Source organism: Mesitornis unicolor, unplaced genomic scaffold, assembly GCF_000695765.1.
Source record: "Mesitornis unicolor isolate BGI_N332 unplaced genomic scaffold, ASM69576v1 scaffold40873, whole genome shotgun sequence".
Taxonomy (NCBI): Eukaryota; Metazoa; Chordata; class Aves; order Mesitornithiformes; family Mesitornithidae; genus Mesitornis; species Mesitornis unicolor.
Window position 1 is genome coordinate 2,700 of NW_010176075.1, and position 11,675 is coordinate 14,374.

Here is an 11,675-nt window from a genome sequence, read left to right on the forward strand (position 1 = left end):
GATATATACACCAGTGGATTCCTAAATAAAGTTGCATACACTTTGCATTTGTTATACATGTTTGGGCCTTTTCTTTTGGAGAAGGGACCGACAGGACACAACAGGGAATAACCTGTCCTGCAGCTGTTTTTCAGCTGTACTTGCTCGCGTTATTTGACCGTGGTTAAAAGCATTAAGGTGTAGAAAGCATTGCATCTTTCTTCTCCTGCATTCAGTCAAACCCTTATTTTCCAGTCACAGCATGAAGTCCTGTAGTCATGCCTGACCTGGCATACAAAGCTCATTCTGGAGGCATAGATGCAGCATAGAAGTTATTTCCGAAACCCATGGTTGACTGAAATCACTGCATAATGAGGGACTGGGGAGGGAGGGAGCACATGCTGTTAAGAGTTGAGTGTAAATGTTTGATAAGCTGCTTTAAAAGGTGATTGTGTTTCTTATTTTTAGTCAAGTGCCATAACTGACTAGCGCTTCTGGGTAGAAGTAGCTGATGGTGGTATAAACAATGAATTTCAAAAGGCTTTCACTGAACAAGACAGATGCTAATGTAATGGCTTTTGAACTGGCAAGCATTTGTGTTGTCAGTCTTAAGCAAAGAGCTCTGCGTTATGAGTTTCACTGTCCGCATCCTCAGTGGCGGCTGTTGAAAGTCAAAGTACATTTTTCCCTTTTCAGGTGCATTGACCTGCATAAATGATGCAGAACCTGCAGTAAACTTTGGATAAGAAAACACCTTTTTATAATTTGTAAGAGAAATAAAGGGAATTTTAAAAAAAGGATCTTAGCATGAACCTTGCTTATCAAGTCTGAGCAACTGAAAGTAAAATAAAATAAATAGTGTGTTTGCAGAATTCATTTCCCTTAGTTTGGATTAATCAAAGAGTGTAAGAGTGTAGCTTAAAGTCTCCATGCGTGGCAGTGGTAATTTAATGAAATGTAACTCCAGCTGCTGTATCAGGTACACCTTAGGGGCTAAGTCAGAGAAAGCTGGAAAAGGTATCTCAGGGCTTACCGTCCATGTGACAGCGGTGCCTTTTGCTGCCCTTTTAAACTTACCACCAAGTTTCTTTCTCAGTTGATCTTCCTTGCTTTCACCTGCTCCCGTTCCATTTTCTCTGGTCATAGAGGGTGCAGAACTATTTACGAATCACAGATGCAGGACAGAGGTACTAAAAGCCTCAACACTGAGTAGACACCGCTTTTAATTTTGTACAGGTTAATATTTTGATTGGTGTTCAGTGTTTTTTGAGGGACAGTAGCTTTATTAGAAGAGAGATGTTTTTGGGAATGGAAAGTACAGTCTTGCTGGAGCCAGTGACCAGACAGGAAGGGTAGAGACGAGCAGGGGGCTGAAGCTCCCCTGGGAGCCCTGCACTTCCCCAGTCACTCAGTGAAGGTGAGAACAGTCTGCAGGCATAACCAGGAACTGGTATCTTGTGCAACCTGAGAAATTGCTCAATTCAGCAAAGTTTCTCAACAAAGGAAGCTTAGGAAAAATAGAGAAACTTGACAGGTGCAAACAGGACAGTGTCAACCTGCTCTGATTTACTGTCCTAAAAGAGAAGCAGTCAGTGTTGCAATACAGAGACGTTAATGCTATAGTGCTTACTGGTTTATTCTATGCTAGGGTTCAAATACCAAATTAATCTGATTTTTTCATTTGTGAACAGCAAGTACTTTGCAAACGTTTGTCTTTTGGTTTCACAAGACAGCTTTAACTGAAATAACTTGTCACTACTGAAAAAGGTAGGGCTTGTTTCTCATCCTCCATTTCTCCTCCCCACTCCTACTGCTTTCCTTTGGTGCTCGTCTTTTGAGAAGTCCAGACAGAAATGAAATAGACTTTTTTTCCCCCTAGTTATACTAATTAATGTCACTACAAACACAAACTTGGATGCCAGAGTTACTGCTTATTGAAAAATCTGAACTTCATGGTGTATTTCAAACTACTACTACATTTGGGACAGCTTTTGTATATGCTTCCTAAAACCTAAGCTAATGTGGTACTTGCAAGCATCTACTATGCTGTAAATTAAGGGAATTTTTTCATCTTCCCTATTACAAAATCACTTTTTCCCAAGGTTGGAAAGCTATTGCATAGTTAGGGAACTTTTTACCTGTCTACGTGTGCTCCCAGTGAGGTGCAGCTTTGTTAGCAGAGACGCTTTGTAACAGCACTTCTGGGTTTGGAGGGAGGTGGAGGTGAAGTAGGGGGGCATTAATGGTAGCTGAGGGCAAGACAGCCAGGATGAGCTGTCAGTGAAAGTTTGGGAGCCTTTGGTAAGGATTCCCACTTCTTGTTGACCAGCCCTTTCCCCCCACATCTGACACAAGCAATTGGAAGCTAAAGTTAACTATAGATGACAATTTCTCAAATGAAAAAGTGTTTGACAAGTGTGTACCCACCTTAGTGTTGTGGCTTGTCCTAGACTTTGCTGAAGAACTTCTGAGGTTGTGGGCAAACAGCAGCTCTGGACAGCAGTGGTAGGAGAGGTGTTACTGCATCGGCCAGGACTCGAGGAAGTATTTTTAGGGCTGCATCCTAAATTACCTGAGAGGAAAATCAGCAAGGTTAACAGGTCATGCTCTTTACAGTTGCAGTTATATAGGCACTGCTTGTGCGGGCCCAGATACGTTTGTTGTTTAAAAAGGAAAGCTGGGACAGGAATGGCTGTGCTGCCTTCAGGGCTTTAGCAGGCTCAGTTTTCTTGCAGTTACTTATCCATAACTGTTTCTCATAAATTATATCCCAGCAGTTAAGCTGGATGGTCTATCATGAAGTCTAAGGCTTTACTTAGAATCGGAACATTAAAACAAATGCCCTCTGGATCTTCATTGTTGTAGCACTTTAAGCTGTGGTATGGTAAGAGATCTTTGACCAGCAGTAGATGTTTTTGTGCTTAAACTGAACAAAGTGTGATGCGAGTCTTATTTAAAACATCATGAATACCTTCCATAATTAAATTAAATACAGCTTACTGAAAAATAAGCTCAGACATTAAAGATGTTGGTATGTTGGTGCTGAAAGATATTTTAAAAATGCATAATCTTTAATGTTGATAAATTTGTATAGAAGGTAGGCAGAAGGTTAGTGTCTTTCAGGACAGTTGTATGCCTCTTGCTTTCTCAGATATCAAAAGAAGGATTCAGGATTTCTTTGTATTTATGCTCTGCTTAATGTCTCCTTATCTTAGACTTTTTTCTCTCTTTCAGGTGGCTTGTTATTGCAGTTGGTCTAGTTCGAGCATACGTGGCTAAAGGTAGCTACCATAGCCTTTACTATTCCATAGAAAAGCCCCTGAAATTCTTCCAGACTGGAGCTTTGCTTGAGGTAGGTGTAGCCTTCTTCCCTAGTGTTACTCATATTTGCATGTGTGTTGTCTTAAGGAGAAATAGGCCGCCTTTGCTGAACGATGCTTTCTAGGTCCCTGCTTTTTCACGAGCATTTATAGAGTCATATGAAGGCAAACATAAGGAATATGCCTCACACAAATACTGAATTTTTCCTTTTAGCAAGCAGTGGAGGGAGCTTACTGTCTGCTATTTAGCTTGGGCAGCAGAGCTAAATATTAAGCTTAATGTACGAAATACAAATATTGAATCTTAAGCTCTTGTGATAGAACTAAATGTGTTTCTGAATTGCTTCATTAGTGATTTGAATTTTTCTTTTTTTGTTCTAGATTCTGCACTGTGCATTTGGTAAGCTTGCAAATTTTCAGTTTTACTGTATTTATAGAAGACTGCGGTTTTAGCAATATATTAGCATTAAAAATGTTATGGTCAAAGAATTGCTGAAGTTATTTCTTACATAGCTCACTAATTTTTGCTGCAAGTATGTTCCAGTTCTTTACTAAATAATTTGACAAGTTGAATAAAAAAGAAGGAAAATAGCATAACAGGTTTTCAGTTACTTGACATTGTGTTTCTATCTGCATCCTTCTAATGCTACAAATCTTAGAGCAGTTTATAAATGTTTTATGGTAGATCATTACGCTCCATCTCTACATCCTACAATCTTCTGTAGCAATTTGTTTTTCAAAAAGAAAGATACTTCTAGCTGGAAATTTAAATTCCAGTAAAAATAACCTGTCACGCACTAGAACATTGCACACATCCATAGAGCATAGATACGCAGTGTGAAATTAGGAAGGGTGACCACTCCTTATCCCAGATTGGGCTCTGCTTTAATGGAACTGTGTGGGGGAGTCAAAATTACTGAAGTCTTGTCTCGACAATTCTTGCTAGCCTGTAGTGTGAGGCTCGGTTGTTAGCTTGGTAACAGGAACTCTGTTGTGTATGTGTGTGTGTATATATGTCCTGGGGTCAGCAGCAGTGGCATAGTTCAGTCAACCCAAAGTCTCACATCTGAGTGACAGGATCACATCTTGCCTGCTTTGGTAATCATTGCGAGTAGTGAGCAGCTTGGCCTCAGCATTTGGATGTTTGGTTCATAGAACAGCTGATGTGTCGCAATCTCTGCAGGATCAAAGGCAATGTGCTATAAAAGGGAGCAGTGCCTGTCTGCATACCTCTGCTTGACTCTGCTTTTTCTGACTGATCCAGTCCTCACAAAGATACGGTCTTACGGCCAAGTATTGGTCTTGAGGCTTTAACTGTGAGTGTTTGAGCTCCTATCTGAATGTTTGCTGAAGGGTATGATGGCATTAAGGTTCCCAAAGCTGCGGCTTCAAATCTGCTATTGTTCATGTGTGGTACAACCAACCTACCCAGTGGTGGGCGTATCACTATGGTACAAGTAGGTGCATACTGAATTCCCACGTGAAAGATCTTTATTTTTTTTAATAACCACATGTGGTAGTTGGAAAATTTAAAATCATATACATAAATTTGTCAGCAGAGGGCAGTCCAATTCTGTATTCGACAGCGTAATTCAAACCTTCCTGAATGATTTGGTTACTCTGAAAATGTTATCTTGTGAAGGTCAGTTTGTAGACTGTGCACAGATCATCCCAAGAAATGAATGATCATATACTCCTCAAACTTAACGTAAAGGCTTCTCAGAGTAGACTGTATGTATCATATAGTTGGTTACCTGGGGTGCCAAAGCAGTCCTTCCCATTTATTTTATTAAATCTCAATTACTGTTTCTTACCAGAATAAACCATACTTATTTTTAAAACATTTGTCAAATACTAATAAATAAGACTTCAAAAATTTAACATTTTATTAGCAGTTGGCAAGAAGGCCAAGTTAAATCTCAAAACACTGAACAAAAAAATTTGCAAATAAAATGCGATTTCACTCTCTTGAATCTATAATGCTCTACTGGTTTTCTGAGCTAAACTTGTGTGCAGATGCCAGTGTTTGCTGGTACTAAATCTAAGAAGGAGTGTAAAACAAATGATTGTATTATCTTTTCCTCAGTTCAGAGTGGATGTCCACAGAACTCAGTGAACAGCAGGAGGGAGTCCTGTGTTTCACCTTCCAGGCTGGTTTAGAACACCACCCAAGATGACTGTACCACACTGTCTGTGTGTAAAGCTAATAATCCTGGCTCAGCTCATGTGAGGTGCGGATCCATTTAGCCCATGTTAGCCTCAGTCACCCAATTTAATGTTAGCAGAGAGAGCCATTAGTGGAATGTTGCAACATTTTGTATCATTGTATCTCTCTCTTTTTGTTTTCCCTAACATTTTTTTTACACAGCCCCCCCTTATTTTATTGTAACTGCCCATGGATTTTTTTTTCTGTTTATTTTAGCATTTGTCAGCTAAATAAATGATTTTTTGCACAGCTGGGTACACTGCTGCTGTCTGCTGTAGTCCTGCTGATTCTGATAGAAGTTTCTATGCAGGGAGAAACAGGAAATTTGCAGATTCCTTGCCCCTGTTAAATTAACTATGAAACCTACAGCTCTAATTCTCTGTCAGTATGTCAGTAGAGGAGCTGATCTGCAACAGATGGTTGTATGTGTCAGCATCGCTTTTCTCTCTACATCTTTTCAGTAGAATCTGAAATGTTAGCATTTATGAGACAAGTTCTTCAAAATATGAAGATAGGGGAATGTCTCTGTCAAGCATGGTTGAGAACAGGACTTTGGCATGTGGCAAAGATTTAAAAAAAAGGAGGAGGAGAGCTCCCTGTGAAGAGAGGAGGAAACATGTAGCCCAGAGACCAAGAGGAGAGACTGAAGGACAGGCAAGTGGAAAGTGGACAAGCAATTCCTTGACTTGTGTAACAGACCCAAGCGTATGCATGGCAGTGATAGCAGGGAAGAAATTCTACCTGGAGGAACTTGGTATGGAAAGAGATGATAGGAGCCACCAACATGAAGAAGCAATAGTAGCACAGGGAGTTTGTGAAGGGAATGGAGAAGAAAAGCAAGAAGGCTTTGCTTGGTACAGAATTACTACAGCACCAGCCTTGTGGTGTCTGAATAGCAGAAGTCCTGCTCTGAGGTTTTAAAGCAAATTAGATTATGAACAATATGTGATAAAACTGAAGAGAATTGTGTTTGAAGGATTTTCCCCTCTTTTTACTCTGAAAGAAGACTAATGTGACGGCTGTGTGACTGCAGATAGTTCGAATGAAACTTGCTTTTGGCTTTTCTTACTCTTTTTCTTCCACTTTCCAGTTTGGACTTTACATCTTCCTGAGGTTGTTGTGTTGCTTGCTGTGATTTGCATTAGTTTTGGAAGATTTTTAACTGTATTTTAGGAGCTGCAACTTGTCTTGTATTTGTCTTCATCATGCTATTGGAAGAAAATAAAATTTTGTGCTGTGAAGGTTAAAAAATTTGTGTAATCTTGCAGTCTAAAACTACTCTTGCTCTGTCTGACCTGGATGTGTAGGATGCTTTTGGTGGCAGTTTAATTAGCACCTTGGAACTTGCTTTGAAGAACCAGTGAAGTCTGCATCCTTGAGAAAATCTTACAATTGTGTCTGTACCTGCTAATGTATCAGCTATTGGTTGGGTTTTATTTTTTTAAAGAACTGTATTCCCAGGAAAGAATTACAAACTTTGTATCTCTCAGAATTTGGGCTAGATCAGTGGGTTTTTTTAAGGTAGTTACACTTTTTGCTTGCTGCTTTTTGGGATATGCTGTGTTTTTACTTTTGAAGTCACAGTAGTGAAGAATATACTGGATGTTTTAATCAAATAAGGTTTATTTGAAAGACTATCACAAAAGGTATTTGATTGAAGCTGTCTTACTCAGCTGTTCTGTGTATTAAGGAATGCGCTGTGATTGGAACAAAACTGATTACTTTTATTTGTAATTTGACACACAAAGTCTAGTCAGGGGATTGCATTGCATTAGGCATGAGCACACCACAGGACAGACTTTATACTCTCAAATTAAAGAACTTACTGCTTTCCTTCTGTAATTTTCAAATAACTAGACTCTAGCTTAGCTGTGTTTTATTTCCCCACCTCCCACCCTGATGGTGAGGAATATTTACTAATTGCAAAATATCTTCCAGGCATTGTTCCCTCTTCTGTTGTTCTGACTGCTTTCCAAGTGATGTCAAGGGTTTTCCTGACGTGGGCAGTAACACATAGTGTAAAAGAGGTAAGTTAAGCTACAAAAAAAATAGAAAAACAAATGACCCATGATGAAAATCAGGTGTTGATTGTTCTCTTATTTTCGTGAAGATTACTTCTATTTGTATCTCAATATGCGAAATTGTTTGTGTGCATTTCTGTGGATCAGAAGACGTAGAAGTAGATCTGATACCATCCTTTTCTTGACGATCAAATAGACTGAGGTCTGATTCTCTCACTGTAAGACATCTATGTCCTGAATTTGCAGACCTTACTGAAAGTTAAAGAGGTTCCAGTGTGTAATACGGAACCCAGAATTTGGGACAGTGTTCTAGTATGGTACTGCCATGATTAATAGCAAAATCTCCTCACTGACTCCCTTTTGCATACACAATTTGCCTTCTTTATCATGGCATGCGGAAGCTCCCCCTTCACTCTTTGCGCACACCAGTGCCTGGATGTTCTCTGTTATCACTTTCCAGGATAATCTTTCTTTTGTCCTTCCTTAATTTTTCTTACATTCCAGCGTAGGTGGGTTTGAGGCCTGGTCATTTTTTCCTTACTGCTTACCAAACCAAATATCGCTGTACTTTATACAAATCTCTGCAGAATGTTTTGGAAGCAGTCTTATTTGAAAATTATTCCTGACAGCTGTTTTAAAATCTAAACATACTTTAGTTGATACAGATCATGCTGACTGACTCTTTCATGTCACCTGAATGTGTTGTCGTAGCCCTGAAGCGCCGCATCCGTGCTGTTACTTTAGCCAACCAGTCTTCCTGGCTTTCTTCTGAGTAAAGAACAAACTTAATCTTGATGCCATTGTCAGCACTGCTGCCTGAAATAAGTCATCTAGTGTCATTATATGCATAAGATCTTTTGTGACTTGACATGGAGAATGCCTCATGGAGCTTGTCTTATTACCAAGTCTTGAGTGAAGCTGCTTTCTCTTCCTTAATCCAAACCTGTTATCAGTGCATCCATCCATAGGTAGAGTAATGTAAGTCACTGTAGTTCCTAGTAATTAGCAGCCTTTTCTGATATTAGGATGCTTGTCCATGTGAAGCCTGAGTTTCACGCTATGAAAGTAGAGGAATGCTATTATTTTCTTGTAAATACTTATTTTCTGATGGATTTCACTTTTGGCGCAAATAAGCGTACTCCAGTCTCTGTTAACTCACAAATTTTAAAAAAGCACCATAATCCCAAGACATTAGATTTTAGATACATGTATAAAATACTTTTAAAGAAATATGCCTGTAGTTTTGCTTGTTCTCTGTATAATGTTGGGGTGCCTGGTGCTTCATAAAGAACAATGCTAATCTGTTTTTATGAATTGCCACCTGGTTTTGAAGCAACCCAAATGTTAAAGGTTGGGTTGCATGGATTAGAATGTTTCCATGTGTTGCCTGTTAGACATCAAAGGGAAGTCTATAAAATTATGGTGGGTTAGGTTTTTTTGAAACTTATGCCCACATTCCTGCCAATGAAAACTAGCAAAATGGGACAGAATGAACAACAAGTTCAGCCTAACATTCAATTTTTAATAAAGATTCTTTCAGTGATGTTACACTTGGTTTTTTTTCCTCATGTTTGTGTGGTCTTTTGGTTAAAGTCTTGCGGGAGATGGTATTATGTGTTACATTTTTAAATGTCTTAGAAAGTGGGCATAAGAAGCTGAGGATGAGGAATCGAGTGATGAGTTTTTTTTCACCTGTGACTTAGAGCAAATCAGCCGCCTGAAGAGGCTGTACTCTGACCCCTCCTTTCCCCCAGCCAGAGAGCATGCAGTCTCACCTGGGGAGATGTACTGAAAGTGTCACGAGTGTTCTACTTTTTCTGAAGGGCTGCCTGCACAAGTGAGCTCCATGGTGAAGTCCAGGATTAAATTCTCACACAGCTTTATGGAACTTGTAAGCTATGCAGTTGCATGATGAGGTTCTTGTAAAATGAAACGCAATTTTCCTCTTTAACTTTTTGAGTGAGGCTTGTTCAGTATCTTGCTTTTCCAGACTGTTTTCATATTTAATATAGTTAAAAGAAGAAACATCTATTTTGCATCCCTCCTTTCTGTCAGAATACACTTCTAGATATGTGATGTGATTTGAAGCATGCTTCTTGCCACTAACATGTTTGTGCTTTTTGTTGAATTTAGTGCTGATGTGTTGTTAAATTCAATATGAAAGTATAAATGTTAAAAGCATGGCAAATATTAAAGCACTGCACACTTCTTTGAGTAACAAGGAGATTCCCCTCACCTCTACCTAATGAGTAGCTGTTGGCTTAGTAGAGAAGGGAAAGGCATTTTTACTGTTTCTTATCCTACAAAGAAGGGAAGAGAATGAGCAGATGGGTGTGAAGGGCTAGTAGAACTAGGCACAGGAGAACAGAAGGTGTCCTTCAGGTCAGAGTTGTCTTTTGAATTTGTGTAACAGGGAGATCATCTGGTGACATCATGGCAGGACTTTGTGGAGTTCTGTTCCAATAGAGAATTCCTCACCCAGTTCTGACAAGTAATTAAAAAAATGTTTCAGCAGTGATTTAATGGTCATGCAATTGGGTACAGTTAGAGATAAGTTGCAGATAAGTATAGTGTATGTTTAGAGGAACCTTTCTAGAACAGGCAGTCAAAAGGGGTTCTGTGAAGGTGACATGTACAGCATATTGAGCTGGTAATTAAAGACTCCAGTATCTGCAGTTGTGAATTGACCAATCAGTAGGAAAGCATATTTAAAATGAAAGAGCATCTTAATTTCTGATAGTTAAGACTGAGTTGTAGAGGGGAAAAAAAAAAGCCCATACTGGAAAGTTCAGAACTTAAATAGGTGAGTGCAGTTGAAAATCCTGGTGCATCACTGCTTTACATCTATGTAAAATTTGAGTACTACTGTCAAACACCCATGTCTGTCAGGACCTTTGTGCCTACTGTGAAGCTGCAGCTCTCTGGAGGGAGGCGTGCTGTTTCATTACAGTTGCACAGTGCTGCTGGTTTTACTCTTCTGCACTGGATTCCTTAATTGTGTGCTTAACTGAAGTTTTCTGAAAATAAGTTGTCAAACTCTTAACATGGAAAAATCAATAGAATTTCCCTTTTCATGCATAAGAACAGTAAAAACCTCTCAAGCTTTATTTTGTCAATTCCCAGTTGTCATCTTTGCATCTTAAAATGCTATGGGTTCTCTTATATTTTAACAATATAGCTGCTATTCATAGTATTGAAGATAAGCTAAAATATATTCAGGACTCTCCTTGATGATAAATCGCTTTGAAACACATGCCAAAAAATTATGCCTGTGGTATGATTGACCCTTATTAAGGCAGCCGGACAAACAAGTTGTAAATAAGGTATAAAATGTGCTTTCACGTTGTCTAAAACCTCCTTCAAAGAGTGGTATGAGAAAGTAAAGGAAGAGAAACTGAATTCTGAGGACAGCATTGGTCTTATTAAAGGTCTGCTGTTTATGGGCTGTAGTGTCCCCCCTTATGCTCAAATTGGAGGAGCAGCAATACAGATGTAGCATTAGCAGTGCTGTGATGAAGATGACCCTGAAGAGGCTGTTTTGTAAATCGGTTCCCAGGGGTTTGATAATGTGCATCTTGGACATCTTTATTTGAAGTATTAAAAAATTCAGTCCTCAAAGAGATGTTCTAATAGTGACAGGCTTCTGACAGATCTGTTGGTGTGTAACAAGTACGCTTTTTAATGATGAGCTGTGGAACATAGTTAAAACACAATGATAAAAAGCACAGTAGTCTTCTGTTCCTTACTGCACAGAATGGAACTATTTGAAAACTGTATAGGTCACTTTTGTATGAAAACTACCACCAATTTCTAGTATTCTTTCTTCCTTAAACAGGGACACAAGCTGTGATTCTTTGTTAGGTGACCTTAACAGGGTTGTGTGTGTGTGTGTGTGTGTGTGTTTTATAAGGCTGTGAACTGTTTTACTAACTACTAAACACAGTTCTAATATTAAGGGAGATGGGAAAAGCTAGGCTTGAGAAGGCAGTGTTACAGAAATCCTGTGATAGAACTGGATTGTAACTACCAGATTTTCTACTTCTATGGGTATCATTCACTGTTAGCTTCACAGTTTCTTGTTTCTTTCTTAGGTGCTACTTTAAGCTACAGATTTTTGGTTGTTGGCTTTACTGCCTTTCGTAGTTAGGG

General features: G+C 39.1%; 1 protein-coding gene across 1 annotated transcript in view; it reads left to right on the plus strand.

Annotated features, from left to right (window-relative positions):
• Nucleotides 1–3,219: 3,219 nt before the first annotated feature.
• PTPLB (protein tyrosine phosphatase-like (proline instead of catalytic arginine), member b) overlaps nt 3,220–11,675 on the plus strand; it is a 14,323-nt gene continuing 5,867 nt past the window's right edge. Inside the window, exons 1-3 of the mRNA XM_010181645.1 lie at nt 3,220–3,331; nt 3,681–3,699; nt 7,444–7,532. Of these exons, the coding sequence (XP_010179947.1) occupies nt 7,485–7,532 (48 nt within the window). The 5' untranslated portion in view covers nt 3,220–3,331; nt 3,681–3,699; nt 7,444–7,484. The remainder of the gene's footprint in view (nt 3,332–3,680; nt 3,700–7,443; nt 7,533–11,675) is intronic.